Source organism: Nicotiana tomentosiformis, chromosome 1, assembly GCF_000390325.3.
Source record: "Nicotiana tomentosiformis chromosome 1, ASM39032v3, whole genome shotgun sequence".
NCBI lineage: Eukaryota > Viridiplantae > Streptophyta > Magnoliopsida > Solanales > Solanaceae > Nicotiana > Nicotiana tomentosiformis.
Window position 1 is genome coordinate 132,417,373 of NC_090812.1, and position 19,567 is coordinate 132,436,939.

Below are 19,567 nucleotides of genomic sequence, written 5' to 3' on the forward strand. Positions count from 1 at the left end.
TAGAAATGGGCTTTAACTGTAGTGATTCTATTTCTTACTATATACATATGATTGCTATTAAAGTCTCGAATTTCCAAATTTCTTAGAATTAACTTGGCACAAGTAAAAGCTGAAACAAAGAGAGGACTTTTTAGTTTGCTTAAAAAGAAGAAAAAAAAAGAAAAAAATACTATGAACCCCAAAACATATAAGAAGCTTAACCATATAAATAATGTTATTCACTACTTTTCCTTTTCTTTGTTTTTCTCTTTACTGTGCCTCCATGAATTAATATTACTATCTTCATTTTAAATAGTACATAGACTGATTAGTACATCCTCTATCTCATTTTATGTGATAGTGTTTGACTTGGCACGAGTTTAAGAAAGAAAAAAAGTTCGGTCTAAAACAAGCCATAGACATTTTTGTGGCTATAAATCATCTCATCAAGGGTAAAATGGAAAGTTTAAAGTTAATTATTTCTAAATATAGATAGATGTCATCCTTTTTGAGATAGACTAAAAAAGAAAGAGGCGCCACATAAAATGGGAGAGAGGGAGTAATATTTATCAAAATGCAATTCCATACCAATGTCCAATACCAAGATCCTTGGTCAAGAACTTCATTTTTCAGCACCAAGTCGTATTATATTTTGTTTAAGATTAAAAAAAAACAAATCCCGATTATATGAAATTATTAATCATAACAAAGGTAATTTTTACATACTTTTCTGGGTGGGGATAACGAAGGTATAATATTCCACAATAAGACAATAACACCAATATAAAGAGAACAATATAAATATACTTTTTAAGAAAAAGCATGATGCCAAATTTTCAAATATGAGTAATACCCCAAACTCATTAGGCTTCCACGAAATCTTTTTTCATGGATGCTTTTAACTCCTAGCCTTCCTCTTTAAAGTGATATAGAATGAGCTACTGAGGAAACACGGAGGCCTTCATACAATGATAAATTTGTCTCTTACCAATTATTATGCAAATACATTCACAATAATCGTTAAGAGATCTCTCATGTACCCAGGCATTCCGGGGGGGGGGGGGGGGGGGATTTCCAAAACCTCATTTTAAAACTAGGGGGACTCCAAAGAGAACAAAATATTCATGACACCTTTTTGTGTGCCAAACATTTAAGAGAGAATCCGTAAGAGTTTGTCACTTCTCAACATTTAAGATAGAAATTAAAGAGATAGCTAAACTAAGAGTATTACTACTTATAATAAGAGGGAATAGCAGAGAGCTCTCCGTCAACACGCCTGCTTATGACGAGGACATTCTGGTCATTTGATGTGCTATTTGTTTTAAATTGTCTATTATGTCCTTATTTGTTGTTAACTATTCAGATCAGAAGTAGACTCAGTTGGTCATTTTCTACCTAGGCCGTGGCAATCACCGTTACCGAGTTTGAAGAACAATTTTCTCTCTCCTCAATTTTTGACGCATAGTTCTTCGCCGCTCAAGCTTCTTCTACCAAAGTAAATCCTTTTGATTTGCTTTGTTTCCTCTATGTTTTTCTTTGGGTTTTGCTACTTTCTTCTCTTTGATTTTCGCAAAAATTTAAATTTTGACTTCTACTGAGATTATCAAAAAAGATTAATCGAAGGTTACATCTGTTACTGGATTTCTTTGAAAAACTGAGCGATTTGGTCATCTCCTTGCAACACTGGTAACGCCATCATCCGTCAGCTGCACTTTTGCTCTGTCAAGGTATTTACATGGGTTTAAAAAGTTTTTCCCCAGCTATGTTGTGTCTGTTACTTTGATATTAGCTCAGGCTTACAAAATGGTAAGATATTACAGCACAATCGAAAAAATATGCTGCGCCGAGAGAATATTAGGCAAGAATAATAGTTTAAGAAATTATACTTTCATTATTTTGGCATTCAGATTGCGATTAAGTGTGATTCTGTACTTCTTTCAATGCTTTAGAGATGCCAATACAAAATTGTAATGAAGCAACATTATTTAAAAGTGTCAAAGGCATGTCCTAGATCATTCAGAAAGTGTTCTTAGTTGAAAAAGGTAATGTTCATTGTGTTAGCTTTAGAGATACTAATTATAAATTTACACACAATATTAATTTGCACATGCCAATACTCTTTGGATTTGTTACTTCTCGAAACTGAGAACCTGACAAAGTTTCGTCTTGGAATATGATTGAAGTTTGGGTTAAAGCTGGCTGCATGTGTCTAAGGATGTATTAATCCATGTAGTATAGAACTTTGTATCTTGGTAGCCCTCTGCAGGTTTCCTTCTTGAATGCCTTTCCACATCCTATAATGGAGACAAGAACATAAACTTAAATTTTTCTTACTTGACGAACGATAGCAACTGAGAGTAGAGTGGACCAATTGGACATGTCTGCTTACCCGCTTCAATGTCATCTTGTAATTTGTTTAATTGCAGCTATACATACTTATGGTTATAGGAACCTAATATGAATAAATCTTGTAGTTCTTATTTAGCTAAGTTTATTGTTTTTTTCATATATTCCAGAACCAGTTGGTCATGAAATAAGCACTCTATTTAATGGTTCATTTTTATCTTGACTAAAACTTATTCTTCTTGTTATTGGTTTGGGTTTAGTAGGTGCCAATAACGTATAATCCTTTGCATGGTATAAAACTCAAGCTCATTGGTTTCAAAAGTTCTTTTTACGTATTTTGTTGTGATTCTATAAGCTGGGTTTCTATGAAACACAGAGCATAAAGATCAAAACTGTCTGTTCATCTTCACGACTTTGATGATGTTCTTCACTGCTCCGTTTTGCTCTTTCAAGGTAAGCGCATAGTTAAAAAAGTTAGTTTGTTGATCTATCGTGTTGGATCTTTTACTACGGCTCTATTGTTTGAAGGTTTATAAGTTTGACTTCACTGAACTTCAATAAACTGATAATCAGACTGTAGTCTTTAATGTATAACCTGTAAATTATAGAGCTTTGATTTTTTTTCATTATTTGTCCCAAAGTGAAGATTTGGATAATCTGAGTTGTTTAGTTAGCCCTTCTGGTTGGGTATAAACAAGAGTGTCTATGAATTGATCAAATTAAAATAAACACTCAGGACCAAACTACTATTTCTAATTACTATCTTAAAGGTATGAAAGGTTGAGTACTTTAATATATGTCAGTTAGTAGCCATGTTGTTGAAACGGTAGAACTTTGCTCATATTTAACTTATGTCTCCTTCTTGTTCATTGATATATTTCATGTCTCACTTCTGCACTTTTATCATTGGAAGAGATAATGTTTTCTATTTTACACAATCAACACCTTTGAAAACAATTAATAGTTTTCATTTACTCTATCAGGACCTGCTATTCATCCATTGGTCGAGCAAGATTCTCAAAGCTTGCAGCAATTACTTCCTGAAATTACTGGTTGGGTTTACTGTCCGGATAATGACCGTGTATGTATTCAGTTACATGTTTAACCTGCATCTTTAGAGTTGCTTAGTTATGTATACATAATTATTATCTTTATATGTTGCTGAAGCTGGACTGACTCGATAAATTTCTTGAGCACATGTGGCCTTATCTGGACAACATACTCTCCATTTCTTAACAATGTTTTAAATTTCCTTCTCATAGTATCTTAGGTAACTAGCTTGTGTAAACTATTTTGTATAAATAGGTTATTTGCAGGACTGCAAAAAGTATCGTGGCAGCTATTATTGCAGAGCGAAATTTTGAAACATCGAATTTGGGTTCCTTACCTACTTTCCAAGCTTAGTGGTTCTTAGTGGCCATAACTAAAGTTAGTTGGTGTTTTTATTTTCAGATACTGTTGCGGTGGCATAAGATACAGAAGATGTTATTTCTTACCCGCATTCTTTCCATTTGTATTGTAAAAAAACATTAGACGACAATTGTTAAATGGCCTTGATGTTTTCATTTGGCAAGTAAATTTTCTGCGTAAGACATATCAGTTATGTAGGATACTTTATAGTTGCTCCATTTGTTAGCTGAAGTTCACACTCATATAAAACCGTCAAGGAGTTCACACTCAAACTAGTTGTTGCTGTTGTTTTGACACATAAGAAGAGTTTTTGATAAGTCACTTGATTAGTGCAAGTTATGGACGAATTTGACTGCATTGAAAAAGTTCAGTTAGTAAAGCTTATTCCTTTGACACAAAGATACAAACTCGCCAACTAAAAGGTCTTGTACAAATAAGAAGGAATGGTGAAAGGTGAAACAAAGGAGTTAAAAGTATAATTTTCCAGTAAACTAAGAGTCCTCTGATTGTAACTTGATTTAGGAAAAAAAAAAGTGTCTTTGAATATGTTGACTAACGTACTTATGGATAGTCTTCTCATATTGATAGAGTTTTCCTGTTAGTATGTGTTCTCTATACGACGAGTTCTTTGCGAGATACAATTACATACTTTTTCTGAGAAGAAATGGCTTACATCTGCAAATATTAATAGAGGTGGCATGTACTTAATCTTGGGCAGCCTTCTTGAGATATAGTTTTACCAAGTTCACTAAAGTTATCAAATGTAAATTGGTATGCTCCTTCGCTCATTATCAATACTTGTATTTACATAAGTTATGCTATTCATCTACTAATATTTTAATAAAGTTTCACTTGATTCTGCTTCAGCAATACTGTTATCAACCCATTTTTGAAATAAAAATGATCATAAATATTTTCATGGATACTCCTTTTAACTCCGTGCGGATCAACTAGGCTCGCACTTTCTGGACACAGGGTCTTTCCTTTCTGATGATTTAGTTCACAACACGCTCAGCTCGATCTACTTTTTGACGAACTTATATGATATTGAAAACTGAAATTTAAAAGTCAAAGGATAAAACACTTTGTGCGATTTGCTTTTGGGTCCTTGCAGATATTGTCACTGTACATTTGTTTATAATAGTAGTATTTTTTATATTTCTATTTGGTACTTACAAAAAATCATGACAAAGAATTTGAAAAATTAGTGAGACCTCTCACAAGAGAAAGTCGAAATGTTACGGTGAGAATCAGAAGTAACAGAATGTATAAGGAAACAATATAGGTTGGGAGAAATTCAAAAATAGCCAGATTTACAAGTGATAATTGAAAAATAGCCACAATTTCAAAAGTAATCGAAATTTACCCACTTTTCATGTAAAGATAAATCTGAACGAAAACACTGTTCAAAATCCGAAAAATATTCCAGCATAATATACTGGAGTTTCAGTATAATATACAGGAACTCCAGCATAATATACTGGAGTTCCAGTATAATATACCGGTCCAGCATAATATGCTGGAAGTTCATACACAGGTGCTCCAATCTCCAGTATATTATGCTGCAACTTTCCGCGTGTTGGAGTTCCAGCATAATATGCTGGAAGTTCATACACAGGTGCACCAATCTCCAGTATATTATGCTGGACCGGTCCGTGTTGCAGCAAAATAATGGCTATTTTTCAATGACTTTGCAAACGCTGACTATTTTTCAATTATCAGCCCGAAAACTGGCTAGCCCGTGCTATTTTTACATATAGGTTGTTTAAGTTGGGCCCGGGCTTTCTACTAGTCTTGTCAAAAGAGTGAATCTGTAAAAAGTTTGTCACTTCTCAACATTTTAACTTATATGATATCTTATATACTGTTAAAATGGTCTGTCCAAATATTTATTACTAACTTAATAAAAAAAAAGGGTCGAAAGAAGTAGATTCCACCATCTAACTGACAGTTGAGTAGAATTACCAAAGTTCATTAATAGGGCAAACATCCTATAAGGATTCATGCCTCCATGAAGCAAAATGAAGGCAAATCCAAAGGAAGTTCAAATTTAGATGTGGTTCCTTTATTTGTAGCCAGGAAATTCAATTGTTTTACACCTTTAAGTCATAATCCGATCAATATCGTCTATTTCTCTTTCCAGATTTACAATTTTCTGGAATATTTGGAATTAGGGGTACTACTTAAATCCTCCTGATTTATAGTATGTCCGCCATAAATCCAATAGAGTTAACTTAATGTTCCTTTATTGACTCTATTGTGAAGGAAGCTGGTGGTTTTTTTAGGCGCGAGTGGAGATGAGACTTAGACTAATGAGCTGCTCAGGGCATAAAGAAAACAGTATTTTCGTTTTTGTTTCTTCCTTCCCAAAAGCCAAAATAATAATTTTTCACACAACCACAAAATTCCATCCAGGCTGCAGCTCCTTTCCGCCTTTTCTTTTTTGTCCTACAAGCCACTATTAAACCTTTGCCTACGTTGATAAATTGTTCTTGTCCTCCTTACACTGAAAACCATGAAGCATCAAAAAAAGAGCAGCTCCAAACCCCCAACTCAGTCATGTGTGATTATGTTACTTTATTAGAAGAAACATAAGAGACTCGGAACACTTTCCGGTTATGATGGGGTTGCACCAGGGATCAGCTCTTAGTCCATTCCTATTTTCCTTGGCGATGGACGCTTTGACGAGACACATTCAAGGTGAGGCAGTGTTATCAAAGGCGAAAAGCGCAAAAAAGCTCTAAGGTCCGTTGGGGCTTTAAGCGCAAAGCGTATATAAAGCGTGGGCTTTAATGAAGAAAGGTGCAACGGGAGAAAAAGTAAAAATATGCATGTAGTCCAAGACTAATCATTATAAGCATGAATAACAAATATATGGACAAAGAAATTGAAAATAAAAATCACGATAAAGTGAAATATCAATTGTTTAAGGTCGCCTTTTCATGATTACACTCATTGGCAAGGAAAAGTGTGCCTTAGAGCTTTGATGCGACACTAAAGCGCACACAAAGTGAGGAGAAGCGCTAAACGTGTTTTGAGCCTCACTTCAGGGCTTAAGCGCGCTTTAAGCGCGCCTTTGACAACACTGAGGTAAGGTGCCATGGTGTAGGTTATTTGCGGATGACATAGTTTTAATTGACGAGACACGGGGTGGTGTTAACGAGAGGCTGGAAGTTTGGAGGCACACCCTAGAGTCTAAGGGTTTTAAGTTGAGCAGGACCAAGACAGAATACGTGGAGTGCAAGTTCAGCAACGGTACCCAGGAAGGGGATATGGAGGTGAGGCTTGATACGCAAGTCGTCCCCAAGAGAGCTAATTTCAAGTATCTTGAATCTATAATACAAGGTAACGGGGAGATTGATAAAGATGTCACGCATCGTATTGGAGCAGGATGGATGAAGTGGAGGTTCGCTTCCTGTGTCTTGTGTGATAAGAATGTGCCGCTGAGACTTAAAGGCAAGTTCTACAAGGTTGTAGTTAGACCGACTTTGTTGTATGGAGCAGAGTGTTGGCCGGTCAAGAACTCTCATACCCAGAAGCTAAAAGTAGCTGAGATGAGGATGTTGAGGTGGATGTGTGGGCAAACCCAGTTGGATAAGATTAGGAATGAAGTTATTCAGGAAAAGGTGAGAGTGGCCCCTGTAGAGGATAAGATGCGGGAGGCGAGGCTGAGATGGTTCGGGCATGTTAAGAAGAGAAGTATAGAAGCCCCAGTTAGAAGGTGCGAGCGATTAGCCTCGGTGGGCAGCAGGAGGGGTAGAGGTAGGCCTAAGAAGTCTTGGGGAGAAGTTATTAGGCGGAATATGGCGCGGTTGGAGCTGACTGGGGACATGGCCCTAGACAGGAGGGTGTGGAGGCCAAAGATTAGGGTAGAAGGTTCGTAGGTAGTCGAGCGTTTCTCTTTGTCTTACTCAATTCGCTAGCATTAGTGTTAGTATGATATCTTTTATTCATAGATGGCTATTACTACCTAGAGTTTGACTGCATTCTTGGATTCGATCTTACCTGTTCTTTTTCAGTCGTTCTCGTCTATTGGAAACAGCCTCTCTGCCCTTCCAGGGGTAGGGGTAGGGGTAAGGCTGCGTACACCTTACCCTCCCCAGACCCCACTTGTGGGAAACTACTGGGTTTGTTGTTGTTGTTGTATTGAAGGAAACATAGAGCGCTTCAATTTAAACTTCAGTATCAGTGTTAAAACTGTTATGGAGGTCTATGAGCTATCAAGTCACCCAATGTATATGTGACGGTACATCTTTGCATATGCATAAAACTACTTTAGAGCAGTGATACACATCCATCCAATCAAAAGTTGTGGTGGCTGATATGACTGGATGGAGTGACTCATCAACAAAAAAAGTGTTTTTGAAAAGGATGAAGGTCAGAAATTAATAAAGATTAAGTCGAGACAATACCAATGGGACAGTCTTCCTTGCAACTGGCTTTATGTGAACATCACCCTCATCAACTTCACCATCAACAACCACTTCTTCATCCTCGTCCTCCTCTAGCAAATCTGGTAATGTTTCAGTAGACCCAAAAGCTTCCATTGTACTGATATAACCCTTCTCAGACAATATGCTTATAACATTTTCTTCCAATGATGATAATGCCTTTCTTCTTGGAATCTTGTTTTTAATTTGTAGCACTTCCACCAACTCATTGCCAGAAATTTCCTGGAAATGAATTTAGCACACATATATAACTGTAATCACAATGACTTGAGTGTTCAAATAACCGAATAACAAATCGTTTATAAATAAATAAACTAGTGGAAATATATTAGCAAGCGTAGCTAATCTGAAGAATGGAAAGAGCAAGTCAGACATACTGCGAGAACTACATCCAAATAGATTAGTGAACAAATATTTTGCCAATGCAGATATTCACGTTTATCAAAACTGAGACATGACATTAGATGAAATGGAATTGTGAGCGTAATGGATTAAATCTCCTATGCAAAAAATGCATAAAGCAGTGTTGTGAAGAGTGTGAAGCGAGGAAAAGCGACGAGCCCCTTTTCGCTTAAAGCGAGAAACGAGAAACAAAACGCTCGCTTTTTTGAAGTGAAGCGGAATTTTAAAAAAAATATTAAAATAAATACTGCATAGACAACACATGTAACTGTAAGCAAATGTTCAATACTTCAACGTAAAAACTAAAGAGTAGCATCAATTAAAGCACAAAATGAGCATCCTATTCTTCTACAAGATTGTCAAATTCTTGTATTCCACTATCATTATTATATTGCTCTCATCTTCTTCAACTTCTTCTTCATCAACTACGAAAAAGAGCAGTATAACTGAAACGAAGAAATGGGCAGCATTTCAGCATTTTTATCACTGAAACAGTGCAAGAAAATGAAGAAGAAGAAGAGAAGAATGAGAAAGAAGAACTGAAGGGGAAATTTCGCCAGCATTTCGCTGCTATTTGGACACTGAAACAGTGAAAGAAAAAGAAAAAGGAGCAAGAAAAAATCACATACCTGGGACCAAACTTGATGATCTTGGCTCGATGGCCTTTTAAAAAAAGACAGCCTCTTTAATTAAATACGTTGACAGCCTAATTATAAAGAGAAGCGCTCGCTTCGCATCGCTTCATCGCTTCTCTAGGAGAAGCGAACGCTTTTGTAAATCTGCTACGCTTCAGTTAAGAGAAGCGCCAGATGCCTCGCCTCGCTTCGCTTCTCGCTTTAAGCGAGGAAGCGCTCGCTTTTTACAACACTGGCATAAAGTGACTCACTTTTTACAAATTAAATTAGGAGAACAAAAAAGATGAACTTATAAAAAAGCTCACAACCGGGCATTTGTCAAGCTTAAGATTGACTAGTTTATTAAAAGAATCGAGTCGAGCTTTAGAAAAATTAATGTGAACGCGAACTAGTGCTTCCAGTATGGCTCCAATGATATTCAAGCTTAAAGTACAATAACCAAGCCGAGTGCGAACACTGGGAACTTGGCCCGGCTCTGCAATATGCCCCTACATCATCTCCACTATCACCGGAGGCACTTCTCTTGAAATAAGGAACGTCCTTAGAAAAGCTCACAGTAAGCCTCTTTCTCTAACAGTTGTGTGGATAATTTCCTTTTCTTTGGAGACCTTTCAAAAAGCAAATGATCCGTCCATGGAGAGTGGAACCTGGATTTTCACATCAAGGCAGAGAGAGCATTTGGACAAGAGTTTACTTGGTGTGTGTTTTCAAATTTTCTGTGTGAATAATTATGGTACTTTTATAAACAAGAGACATCAAGGTTATGGACCTCCGACCACCGCTTTTTTTATCGAGGCATCACATTGATGTTTTGTAGGATAACTCACTGATTGCTATCTAAAGGTGGGTAGAGAAACTATCAAGTATCAACAAGCTACTCATACTGTATACTGACAATTTTGCAATTCTTATGAAAAGCTGTCAGACTTGTTGTACACAGTAAGATCTCTGAAGAAGACAAATAAGGAATAGTCGTCATAATCCATGAATCCTGTTCCATTTTGTTGGACAGTGTAGTGAAGCTGCCAGAATGTTAGTATGAAGTTAGTCTCTCATTGGGTTAAATATAAGACTAGTTTAGTACGAAGTTAGTCAGACACTGGTTAGATATTAAACAGGGATAGCATCTCACATCTTTAAGTAGGTGTCTCGTATTCCATTATCATCAAGTAATCAATATCTCTTTGCTTCTCTTATCTCACACAGTATGAAAGCACGCAACTGTCCTCAGTTTGAGTTCGATTGCCATCCATCACCAACAAATATTTTCACGTGCTTAGCCAGCGAAAAAAATCAGGCCCACTCGTGAGAAGACCTGTAGACCTAATAAATAAATAAATGATTCTAATAGTTTAAACTTTTAGGTGAGAAAATCACACAATTCAGCATGATATCAGAGCTTGTATGATCTTAGTAGAGGTAGAGAATTAAGTAGCTTTGGCATGCTGGAGGGCATGCCTTATGTCGTTTGCCCGTGTAATATTTTTCTTTATTTTCTCTGCTCTTTTGGCGAAAGATGCCCCTCTTGTCTTTCAGGCGATTGGCACCTTCCTTTCTTCAGTGACATCGCACTTCACCCAATGCCTCTCTTCAACGACCTTTTGGACAGTATCGTGTCTCTTTGCGATCCATTCCAATGGATCAGCACCTTTTTCACATCACTGTTCCAGTCACACCACGCCTATTTTTGGTGACTGTTCGGGCAGCGACACGGCTCTTTCCCACCATTTTCCAATAGCAAACTTTTCTGACAAGATTCTGATGACCAGGGTTTATTCAGCCAAATTTTCAACCTTAAGCAGGTTTCCTCACTTTGGGTTTGACAGGGCACGTTAGAATGCAAAGAATTAATGTCAGAATAGTGGTAAGTTTTGGTTTGAAATAAGTCCTCATCGGTTAGAATAGTGTTAAGTCTTAGTATGAAGTAAGTCATCATGCCAGTATGAAGTAAGTCCCTCATTGTATCTCATGCCTTCAAATAGGAGTGCCTTGTATTCCATTATCATCATACGACTAATATATTTATTCCTTCTCCTATTTTCTGGCAGAAGAATTGACAAAGATAATGGAGAAGACACGTTAGGCACTCTCTCGAGTGTGCTTAATGCAGAGGACCCCAACCCATCAGTTTGGACAAGAATGTTGATGAGATGCATAACTGTCCTATTTATATACTTTAGATGTTGTAGGACAGAAATAAACAACACTTAGTAGGTGGTATGTTTCATTATTAAAGAGATCATACATACTTCGACTAGCTTATACAGCTCTTTAGGAGGTAATTTGATTGCATCAAGCATTTTTGGCTTTCCACATTTTTGCACTAAAGCTTCCACCTCCTTGCAGATACCCCGCACAGCATCCTGATAAGACAAAGTTGAAAAGAAAATGGCTTACTTGCTGCAACTTCTTCAGTTACATTTTGTTAACTGGTATTTATCATATAAATGTAAAAAAATCACTGTTTACTGCTAAATCATCTATACTAGAAGCAAAGCAAAATTTCAACTGTAAGAGAGAGAAGTAAAAGGATAATTTACAAATGAACTGATGAAAATGGGTCCATGGCATGATTTGCAGAACATCACTTGAAAAACAGATTAGCCTTCCTCTCTCGTTGTAGACCAGTGATATTACTGCATAGCATCTTAAAGGGCTGATAACAGGCAATTCGGAGACTAAAAGCAAAAGATGTTACTGAAGGATTTAGTGTAGGCTAGGCAATGACTAGTCACTATGAGGCATGAAAAGGCTTGGGATGATTGAGTTTCAGAAAGCCGTTTCCAAGTGAATATTTCAGCCAAGGTTAAGTCCCACCCACTACACCTCCTGAATTACAAAGTTTGGCAATGATAACATATCTGTATCACTGGGAATATGCTGGCCAGAAAAGAAATGTGGCCTTGGAAAGCCTAAAATGGAGTTAAAAACCATGTTGCTCAAGTAATATGGGTAGTTTGTGAGTTTTTAGAGTTGTCCTAACAGTTGTCCATTATTTGGATTGTTTCTTTATTTCAAGCAGCAGGGATGGTCACCTGAAAATCTTGCATTCAAGTTTGTTCATTACTGCATCAAGATAATGTCAAAATAAATGTAATCTTGAAATTACTCACAAATCGACAAAGAGCTCCTAAGATTACCAATTTAGATATGGTTTTGTTTCAACTTTTCCCTATATAGGCACTAATCTTTATACTTGGGACCAAGCTGAATTTATAAAACGTATGTTCAAGTGATCCCTAGGCCCCCTTATTTCCTCTCCTTCCATTCTTGTTCCCTAGTTAGTTCTCTTAATCTCTGATCATTCCTTGCTGTTTCTACATTTTCCCACATTCTGTCAAGCCAGTGAACAGCCATAAAACACCCATCATTTCAGTAAATGAGTAAAAATAGATAGAAGTCTATTTTATTCTCTGTTCAAACTGTTTAATTTTCTCCCATACAAGCAAGAAACAACTACAATTTATTCTCTGTTTACTTAGTAGTTGCACTAAGTGTTAAAACATCCTGAATCAATAAATCTTGTACATATGGCATCACAGACAATGGGTCTTGTAACATGTAGAACTGGCAGGATGAATAATACTTCTCAAATACTGCCAAAATAATAAGTGTTTTCAAGCAGATTTAGCAGCAGCAATTCTGGAATCTGAAGAGTATAGTGTGTACGCAGACCTTACCCTCATCCTGAGGGCAAAAAGGTTATTTCCGATAGAGCATCGGCTAAAGATTTTTCAGATTTCAAGCAGATTTAGCAGCAGCAATTCTGGAATCTGAGGAGGATAGTGTGTACGCAGACCTTACCTTCATCCTGGGAGGGCAAAGAGGTTATTTCCGATAGAGCATCGGCTAAAGATTTTTCAGATTACAAGGATGATTATAACTACAATAACATACTAAAAGATCATAGGCCCGAATCATAGCCATGCTTCCATTAGTCCAAACAGGGATGATTGAAAATGATTTCAGGAGCAAAAAAGGAAAAGAGGACCCTCACAGTAATGTGAAATTACAGCATGCTGTAAGGCGTGACAAATAATTAAGGGCATAGACACGAATAAACATTTTATTCCAAGCAACTACTACTTGAGCGCCTCTTACTAGAAACTGAGTAGATTAAAAATAACTTTGATTGGACCAAACTAGGATAACAATAAATTGGACTTAGAAGAGTAACATAAATTTAAGATAAAAACCTGCCCAACTTCTACAGCTTCAAGCAACTTGTCCTCCGGAAGAAAATCACAATACCCCTGTAACAACAAGATTAATTAGTACTGAATTTGATGACACTAACTACTATGGGCAAGTGGCATCTATATCATAAAAAGAAAAACAACTGATCATAGTGTTAGTAGAATATTTCATGCACACAGCAACTGCCTGACAATTTCATAGTATGCTATTTGTTAACCATTCAAATATTTTTGGATTTTATGCATTACATTTTGAAAGTGCATTTATGACCTACGGAAAGCAGGTTGCTCATCTCCTGTACCACTGTCTAGGCTCGCATCATACTGAACACTTAGATAGAATGGATCGTAACTGGTACCACTCTACGCTCCTTGGGTAGAAGAATATTCAATTTTTATGCTCTCTCATTTATCATGAAGCTTTTACTAGATAGAAAATCTACCTCAATCATCAATATTGCATTGTTTGTGCCTGCTAGTAACAAATCCAACTTCGAGTTTTCCATTTCCTGAATGGTTGGATTCACAATGAACTTATCACCAATAAGACCAATTCGAACTCCTGCTATAACTTCTGAACTTGGTACTTCTGACAAAGCCCTGTTGCACAACTTGAAAGAAATTGCCTCAAATTACCATCAGTAAACCAGCCTTTACTAGCGTAGGAATGGAAGAGCATCAAGGGAATTTTCTTACATAGCAATTCCAGCAGCCGTAACTGCCAAGGCATCTGGTGGATGCAAACCGTCATAACTTAATACCTTCAAAGTTACAATGATAGTGCAACTTAAAAGGCCACATCAAGACATTCGAGCAGATACACTATCAAAGGAACATCAACAAATATTAAGAGGATGGTTGCAAGAAAGCATATGAGCTTACCCAAGAAAGTACTTGGGTTTCATGGTAGAATCCCTTAAGCATGGTTGGACGTAAAGGCCTATCAATCAATCTACAAATGAGAACCTGCAAGAAGCAAGACATTTCAATACAGACAACAGTATTGAGACCTCGTATAACATAAAATATTAGCTGTGGTTTAGCAATGGCATCCAAGAAAAAAGCATTCAGTTCCTATGGATAGAAATGTCGTCTTTCAGGTTATCACAATCTTAGAAAGATTGACAGGATTACCAACTCCAAAGGCTCTTGCACACACATTAATATTCTCTTCAGCAAGGATATAGTACATACCCTCCACCATCTCTCCTCCTTTTTCACAAAATGACAAAGTTTTCTCAAAATCCATCCTATAGCAGTCAGCATTGCAACTGAAATCAGATGTGTTGTAAATCACGGTCTAGTTTGTAAGACATGATATATGATTTTGTCACGGACCTTTCAGATACTCTGACCTTCTCAGTAAGATCCAATACTTTATAGATATAAGGGTATCTTTTACTAATAAATTGGAAGAGGCCAGAGGAGAAACCAGTCAAAAGACATCTAAAAATTTTTGCAGCCCAACTTTTAAATATTATATTGTTATTGGTAAGAATATTGTGATATTATTAGAAAATATGTTATATATCAATTGGAATCAGTAGGAATTAATACTTAATAAATAAAAAAAAGCATCACTAGAAATTAATTTGGGAGATTATTGTTTGTATAATTATGTGACCTTGATATTCTTTCCTACTTAAGAATAGGTTACATCACTGATGTTGGGCATATTTATGTATGGTTTGATAGTAATTTACTTGCATTGTTACAGCTCTTTGGTTATATTTCCTGTCGAATATGCCCAACTTAGCTTAATTATTGGTTTCACACTGATTTTGGGTGTTAATGAGTTGCATAAGTACAATGGAGATGAATTTGGAGAAAACCCCATTGTTGTCGGGAAGCACCTGAAGTAGCCTAGTAGCTCACATCGTCAACATATAGCCGAGCTGGCTAACGAGAGAAGCACCCGAATCCTGACTGCAGAGAGTGCAGGCTTACAAGGCTGTATCTCTATCCTTCTGATTTCCAACAAGATTTTGAGTGCTTTCAGTACGTCAACTTTCTAGCGACTTTTTTTTATAGCTCCTAATGGTTAACATACTCTAACCAGCTTATTATGCCTCTTTACTAAAGACATCTCTCAAGCTCATCTAATGTCACTCGTAGTTGATGTTTTCGGTTCCAAAATGGGGACCTAGTAATTCGAGTCTTATGATTACCACAGAACCTTGATAGGTAGCACAAACTAATTATCATAGTTTTCTTCTGTTCAGTTATGGTATAAACGACAAGGTGTTTGTTTTTGAGAAACCCATATTGGTGGATGGATGCGTTCTTAACCTCGGACTTTTTCTTCCCGCCTTTCCCCCAACTAAAATCACTCTAAGCACTCGGTATCGTCTTGAGAAATTATCACCCCATGAGCTAGCTTTTGAGTTGACTTAGGCAGCTAAGGTCCATTTTTTAACATGGTACCAGAGTGAGGCTCATCCTTGTTATTGTTTTTTCTCTATGTTGGGCCCCCATATTATATTGTCCATGCTCCAGTTGGCAAGCCTGGGCGTAAGGGGGTGTTTAGGATCCCACATTGGTAGAGGATGGGTTGTTTGTCTCCTTATATGTTCCTGAGCAATCCTCACATCATGAACTAGCTTTCAGGTTGAGTTAGATCCAAGGTTATGTGAAGCACCCCACAGTAGTAGATGAATGATTGTGGTCTCTTTATATGGTATTGAACAATGATGGAGCAATTTAATGAGTTGATGCCCATCTCCACAGACAAGTGGAGTAATGATAGAAGATGTTTTTAGTCCTTACACTTGTTGAGCTTCAATTGGATTTTGACTCCATGCATGACTAAGTCTTGGCTAAATTTATTATACCAACAGTGGATGACTTGTTCCCTCGCTTACCATGACTTGTTGCACCTCCTGCTACACCACCTTATCACATGGTGATCTCATCGTCAACAAGAGACTCGTTTGTCGTAGCATCTCAGGCTATTGATTGGGTGGTTGTTTTGGAAAATCCCGACCAAAGTAGTACTTATTGCCATCTGATGTGTCACTCTTTCTTTTTCCTTGACAGCGGCTGTCTTTATATACCATCCTTTGCTGTTCAAATTCTATCACTTGAGTATTCATACGCCTGGTGTACTACCATTTCCTGCAAATCTCTCCTACACCTTCTAAAGCATATCTCATCACCTGGCATATGCACATCAGAATATTTTGACTAATATGGATGATTGTCATGAAGTTTTTCTGCCTCCAATCCATCTCTATCAATTTGATGGCCCATCTTTGTTTACATCGAAAGTTTTCTTTCTGACTATGAATAAAATTTCCCACCCATAGTCAAAAGGGAATCAGTGAAATGCAGCTAAGTTTTTTATTCAATTACCTTTCTCATCGCCGCATACTAAGCTTAAATTACTCAGTGATTATTTCAAGACCCAACTAAGTTGAAAGAAAAGGTTTTGAACTGTAATGTAACTGAGATGTGATCGATAGGGAACTACTACTATGCCTAAATTCCAAGCAAGTTAGGAATGGCTATATGAGTCCTCACTGATCATGTTGCTCCATTTCAGCTCATCTCAGACCGATATGCCAATCAAAGCTTAGAATCATCCGAAATTCATAAGACACAAGGTAACTACAACAGAAAGTTGTGCAACAAGCAATATAGCTTTGCGCAAAAGAAAACTAAGAGAACTAACCCATCCCACAGAACATATACCTTGGTCTTGAAAATGCCTAGAATAACACTCACTCTATCTGGCACAACTGACCATTTCAGAACAATCTGGACCGTCATAGTGTAGTTAAGCCTATTGCTTTATCTCAAAATGCTATAGAGTATCAAGAACCAAGATTCTTAACACACAAAATGTCTGACAGACCATCATGATATCATAGCACAAGGACGAGATAAAAGAAAATGAATTGTAGCTTACTTGGTTATAAATAACTAGTCAATCCACATGTATAATCATTTGGAAGGACCAAATGCAGCAGAAACAAGAGAAATGTCTGAAGACAAAGAATGAACATCTACACAGGATACTCACATCTGTCCATTTCAGAACAGGCTAAGATAAAAGAAAATGAATTGTAGCTTACTTGGTTATAAATAACTAGTCAATCCACATGTATAATCATTTGGAAGGACCAAATGCAGCAGAAACAAGAGAAATGTCTGTAAGACAAAGAATGAACATCTACACAGGATACTCACATCTGTCCATTTCAGAACAGGCTAAAAGTGGAAATTTAGATGACCTAAAGTACCAGATTCACAGGAGACCCTTTTAAACTGTAACCAGTTTATTTGCTAAACCCAAATCCCTGAGAGAAGAAGCATGTGATTTACTCTATTAAAAGATTTGCGAAGTAAACCTAAGAATCTCACAAGACTTGCCATTTAGCAACCTCAAAAAACTTACTATCCTTATTTGTTGACTACGTAAGCGTGTGATTGGAAAGACAGGGGACGTTTGCAGGATGGCCTGTTTATCAGACGAACTAGAATTAAAGTATCAAATGTCTTCATTCTAAGTTGCATGACGCAGCTGTGGTTGTTTCAATGGAAGTGACCATTTATAAAGGCTAATCTAAGTTTAATGAGGTCCCACAGTTATCGAGGTTGGGACCTCATTATAGGTTTTTATAAAGGAGCTGACAGCTGCAAATTATGTAAATTTGGCAGTCTCCCAGTATCCAAAAATATGAGATTTGATGTTCCCTTGCATTTGCCTTTTGTTGCAATTTTAACAAGTGATATTATCACATTTTCTAAAGGAGCCCTCAAACATAAGATCAACTTGTTCTAAACGACATTCAATCATTGGTATTCATGCAAAACAATGATAAAATTTCTGCATTCGAAAAGATGTTCTCATAAATATCCAAAAATCTGAAACATATGAGAGTTTGGACCTGGAGGACAAGAAACTGTGTATATTTCTTTGATCCCTGAAAGTGAATTCAGCATCAAAGCCAACTTAATTATATGTAATTAAGGTAATCATTACTCAGTTAAACTTACACAATATCTATTTTGGTAACCAAAAGGTATGCAATATCTATTAAATTGAATATCAGAAACCAGGTGCTAGTCTTTGCATATTCCAGACTTATTTTAGCCCATAATCATATTATTCACAAACAACATCTCATGTACTTTGACGAGAAAAGTAACTCTCTCTTGGTGGAAATTAACACTAATAAAGCATTTTTGCCATAACAAAACAGCCAACTACCAGAGAGCATCTATTCGAGATTCTTCATTTCCTTTTACATACATGGCATGGTTGGATAATTTTGTATAGATCATTGGTGTGAGAAGCCACGGGAGAAAATATGTTATTGATATTGGATGATAAATACAATACAAGAGGTCCCTATTTATAGCTATACACTACAAGGAGATATTACTCCTCTTCCAATGTGGGACAAGACTACACTATATTAAACTAACACTCCCCCTCAAGCCGGTGCATACACATCATATGTACCGAGCTTGTTACACATGTAACTAATACGAGAACCAGTAAGAGACTTAGTGAAAATATTTGCTAGTTGATCATTCGACTTTACAAACTTTGTAACAATATCTCCTGAAAGTATTTTTTCTCTGACAAAGTGACAGTCGATCTCAATGTGTTTAGTCCTCTCATGGAACACCAGATTTGACGCAATATGAAGAGCAGCTTGACTATCACACACTAGCTCCATCTTGCTGAATTCTCTGAACTTTAACTCATTGAGCAACTGCTTGACCCAAACTAACTCACACGTCGCCATAGCCATGGCCCGATATTCGGCTTCGGCGCTAGATCGAGCAACTACATTTTGTTTCTTGCTCTTCCACGAGACCAAATTACCTCCTACTAGAACACAATATCCAGACGTAGAACGTCTATCAAAAGGTGATCCTGCCCAAGCATCTGTGTACCCAACAATCTGATCGTGGCCTCGATCCTCGAATAGTAATCATTTGCCTTGAGCTGACTTTATATGCCGAAGAATGCGAACTGCATCCCAGTGACTATCACAGGGAGAATCCATAAACTGACTTACAACACTCACCGGAAAAGAAATGTCAGGTCTAGTCACTGTGAGGTAATTCAATTTGCCAACCAACCTCCTATATCTCGTTGGGTCTCTAAGAGGCTCCCCTGTCCAGGCAGAAGCTT

At 37.0% G+C, this 19,567-nt stretch overlaps 1 protein-coding gene and 1 long non-coding RNA gene across 3 annotated transcripts in view; one reads left to right on the top strand and one right to left on the bottom strand.

Annotated features, from left to right (window-relative positions):
- LOC104089525 (probable polyribonucleotide nucleotidyltransferase 1, chloroplastic) overlaps positions 1-19,567 on the bottom strand; it is a 60,291-nt gene that overhangs the window by 28,239 nt on the left and 12,485 nt on the right. For both annotated transcript variants that reach the window (XM_070191611.1, XM_070191607.1), the window contains exons 5-10: positions 14,302-14,385; positions 14,116-14,180; positions 13,863-14,019; positions 13,420-13,476; positions 11,473-11,586; positions 8,148-8,408 (exon numbers count right to left, since the gene is read on the bottom strand). In XM_070191611.1, coding sequence (XP_070047712.1) covers positions 8,148-8,408; positions 11,473-11,586; positions 13,420-13,476; positions 13,863-14,019; positions 14,116-14,180; positions 14,302-14,385 — 738 coding nt within the window. The remainder of the gene's footprint in view (positions 1-8,147; positions 8,409-11,472; positions 11,587-13,419; positions 13,477-13,862; positions 14,020-14,115; positions 14,181-14,301; positions 14,386-19,567) is intronic.
- Positions 1,117-3,521, top strand: LOC104107407 (uncharacterized). The gene is made up of 2 exons (XR_011412601.1): positions 1,117-1,706; positions 3,309-3,521. It is a non-coding gene; the product is annotated as an uncharacterized lncRNA (long non-coding RNA).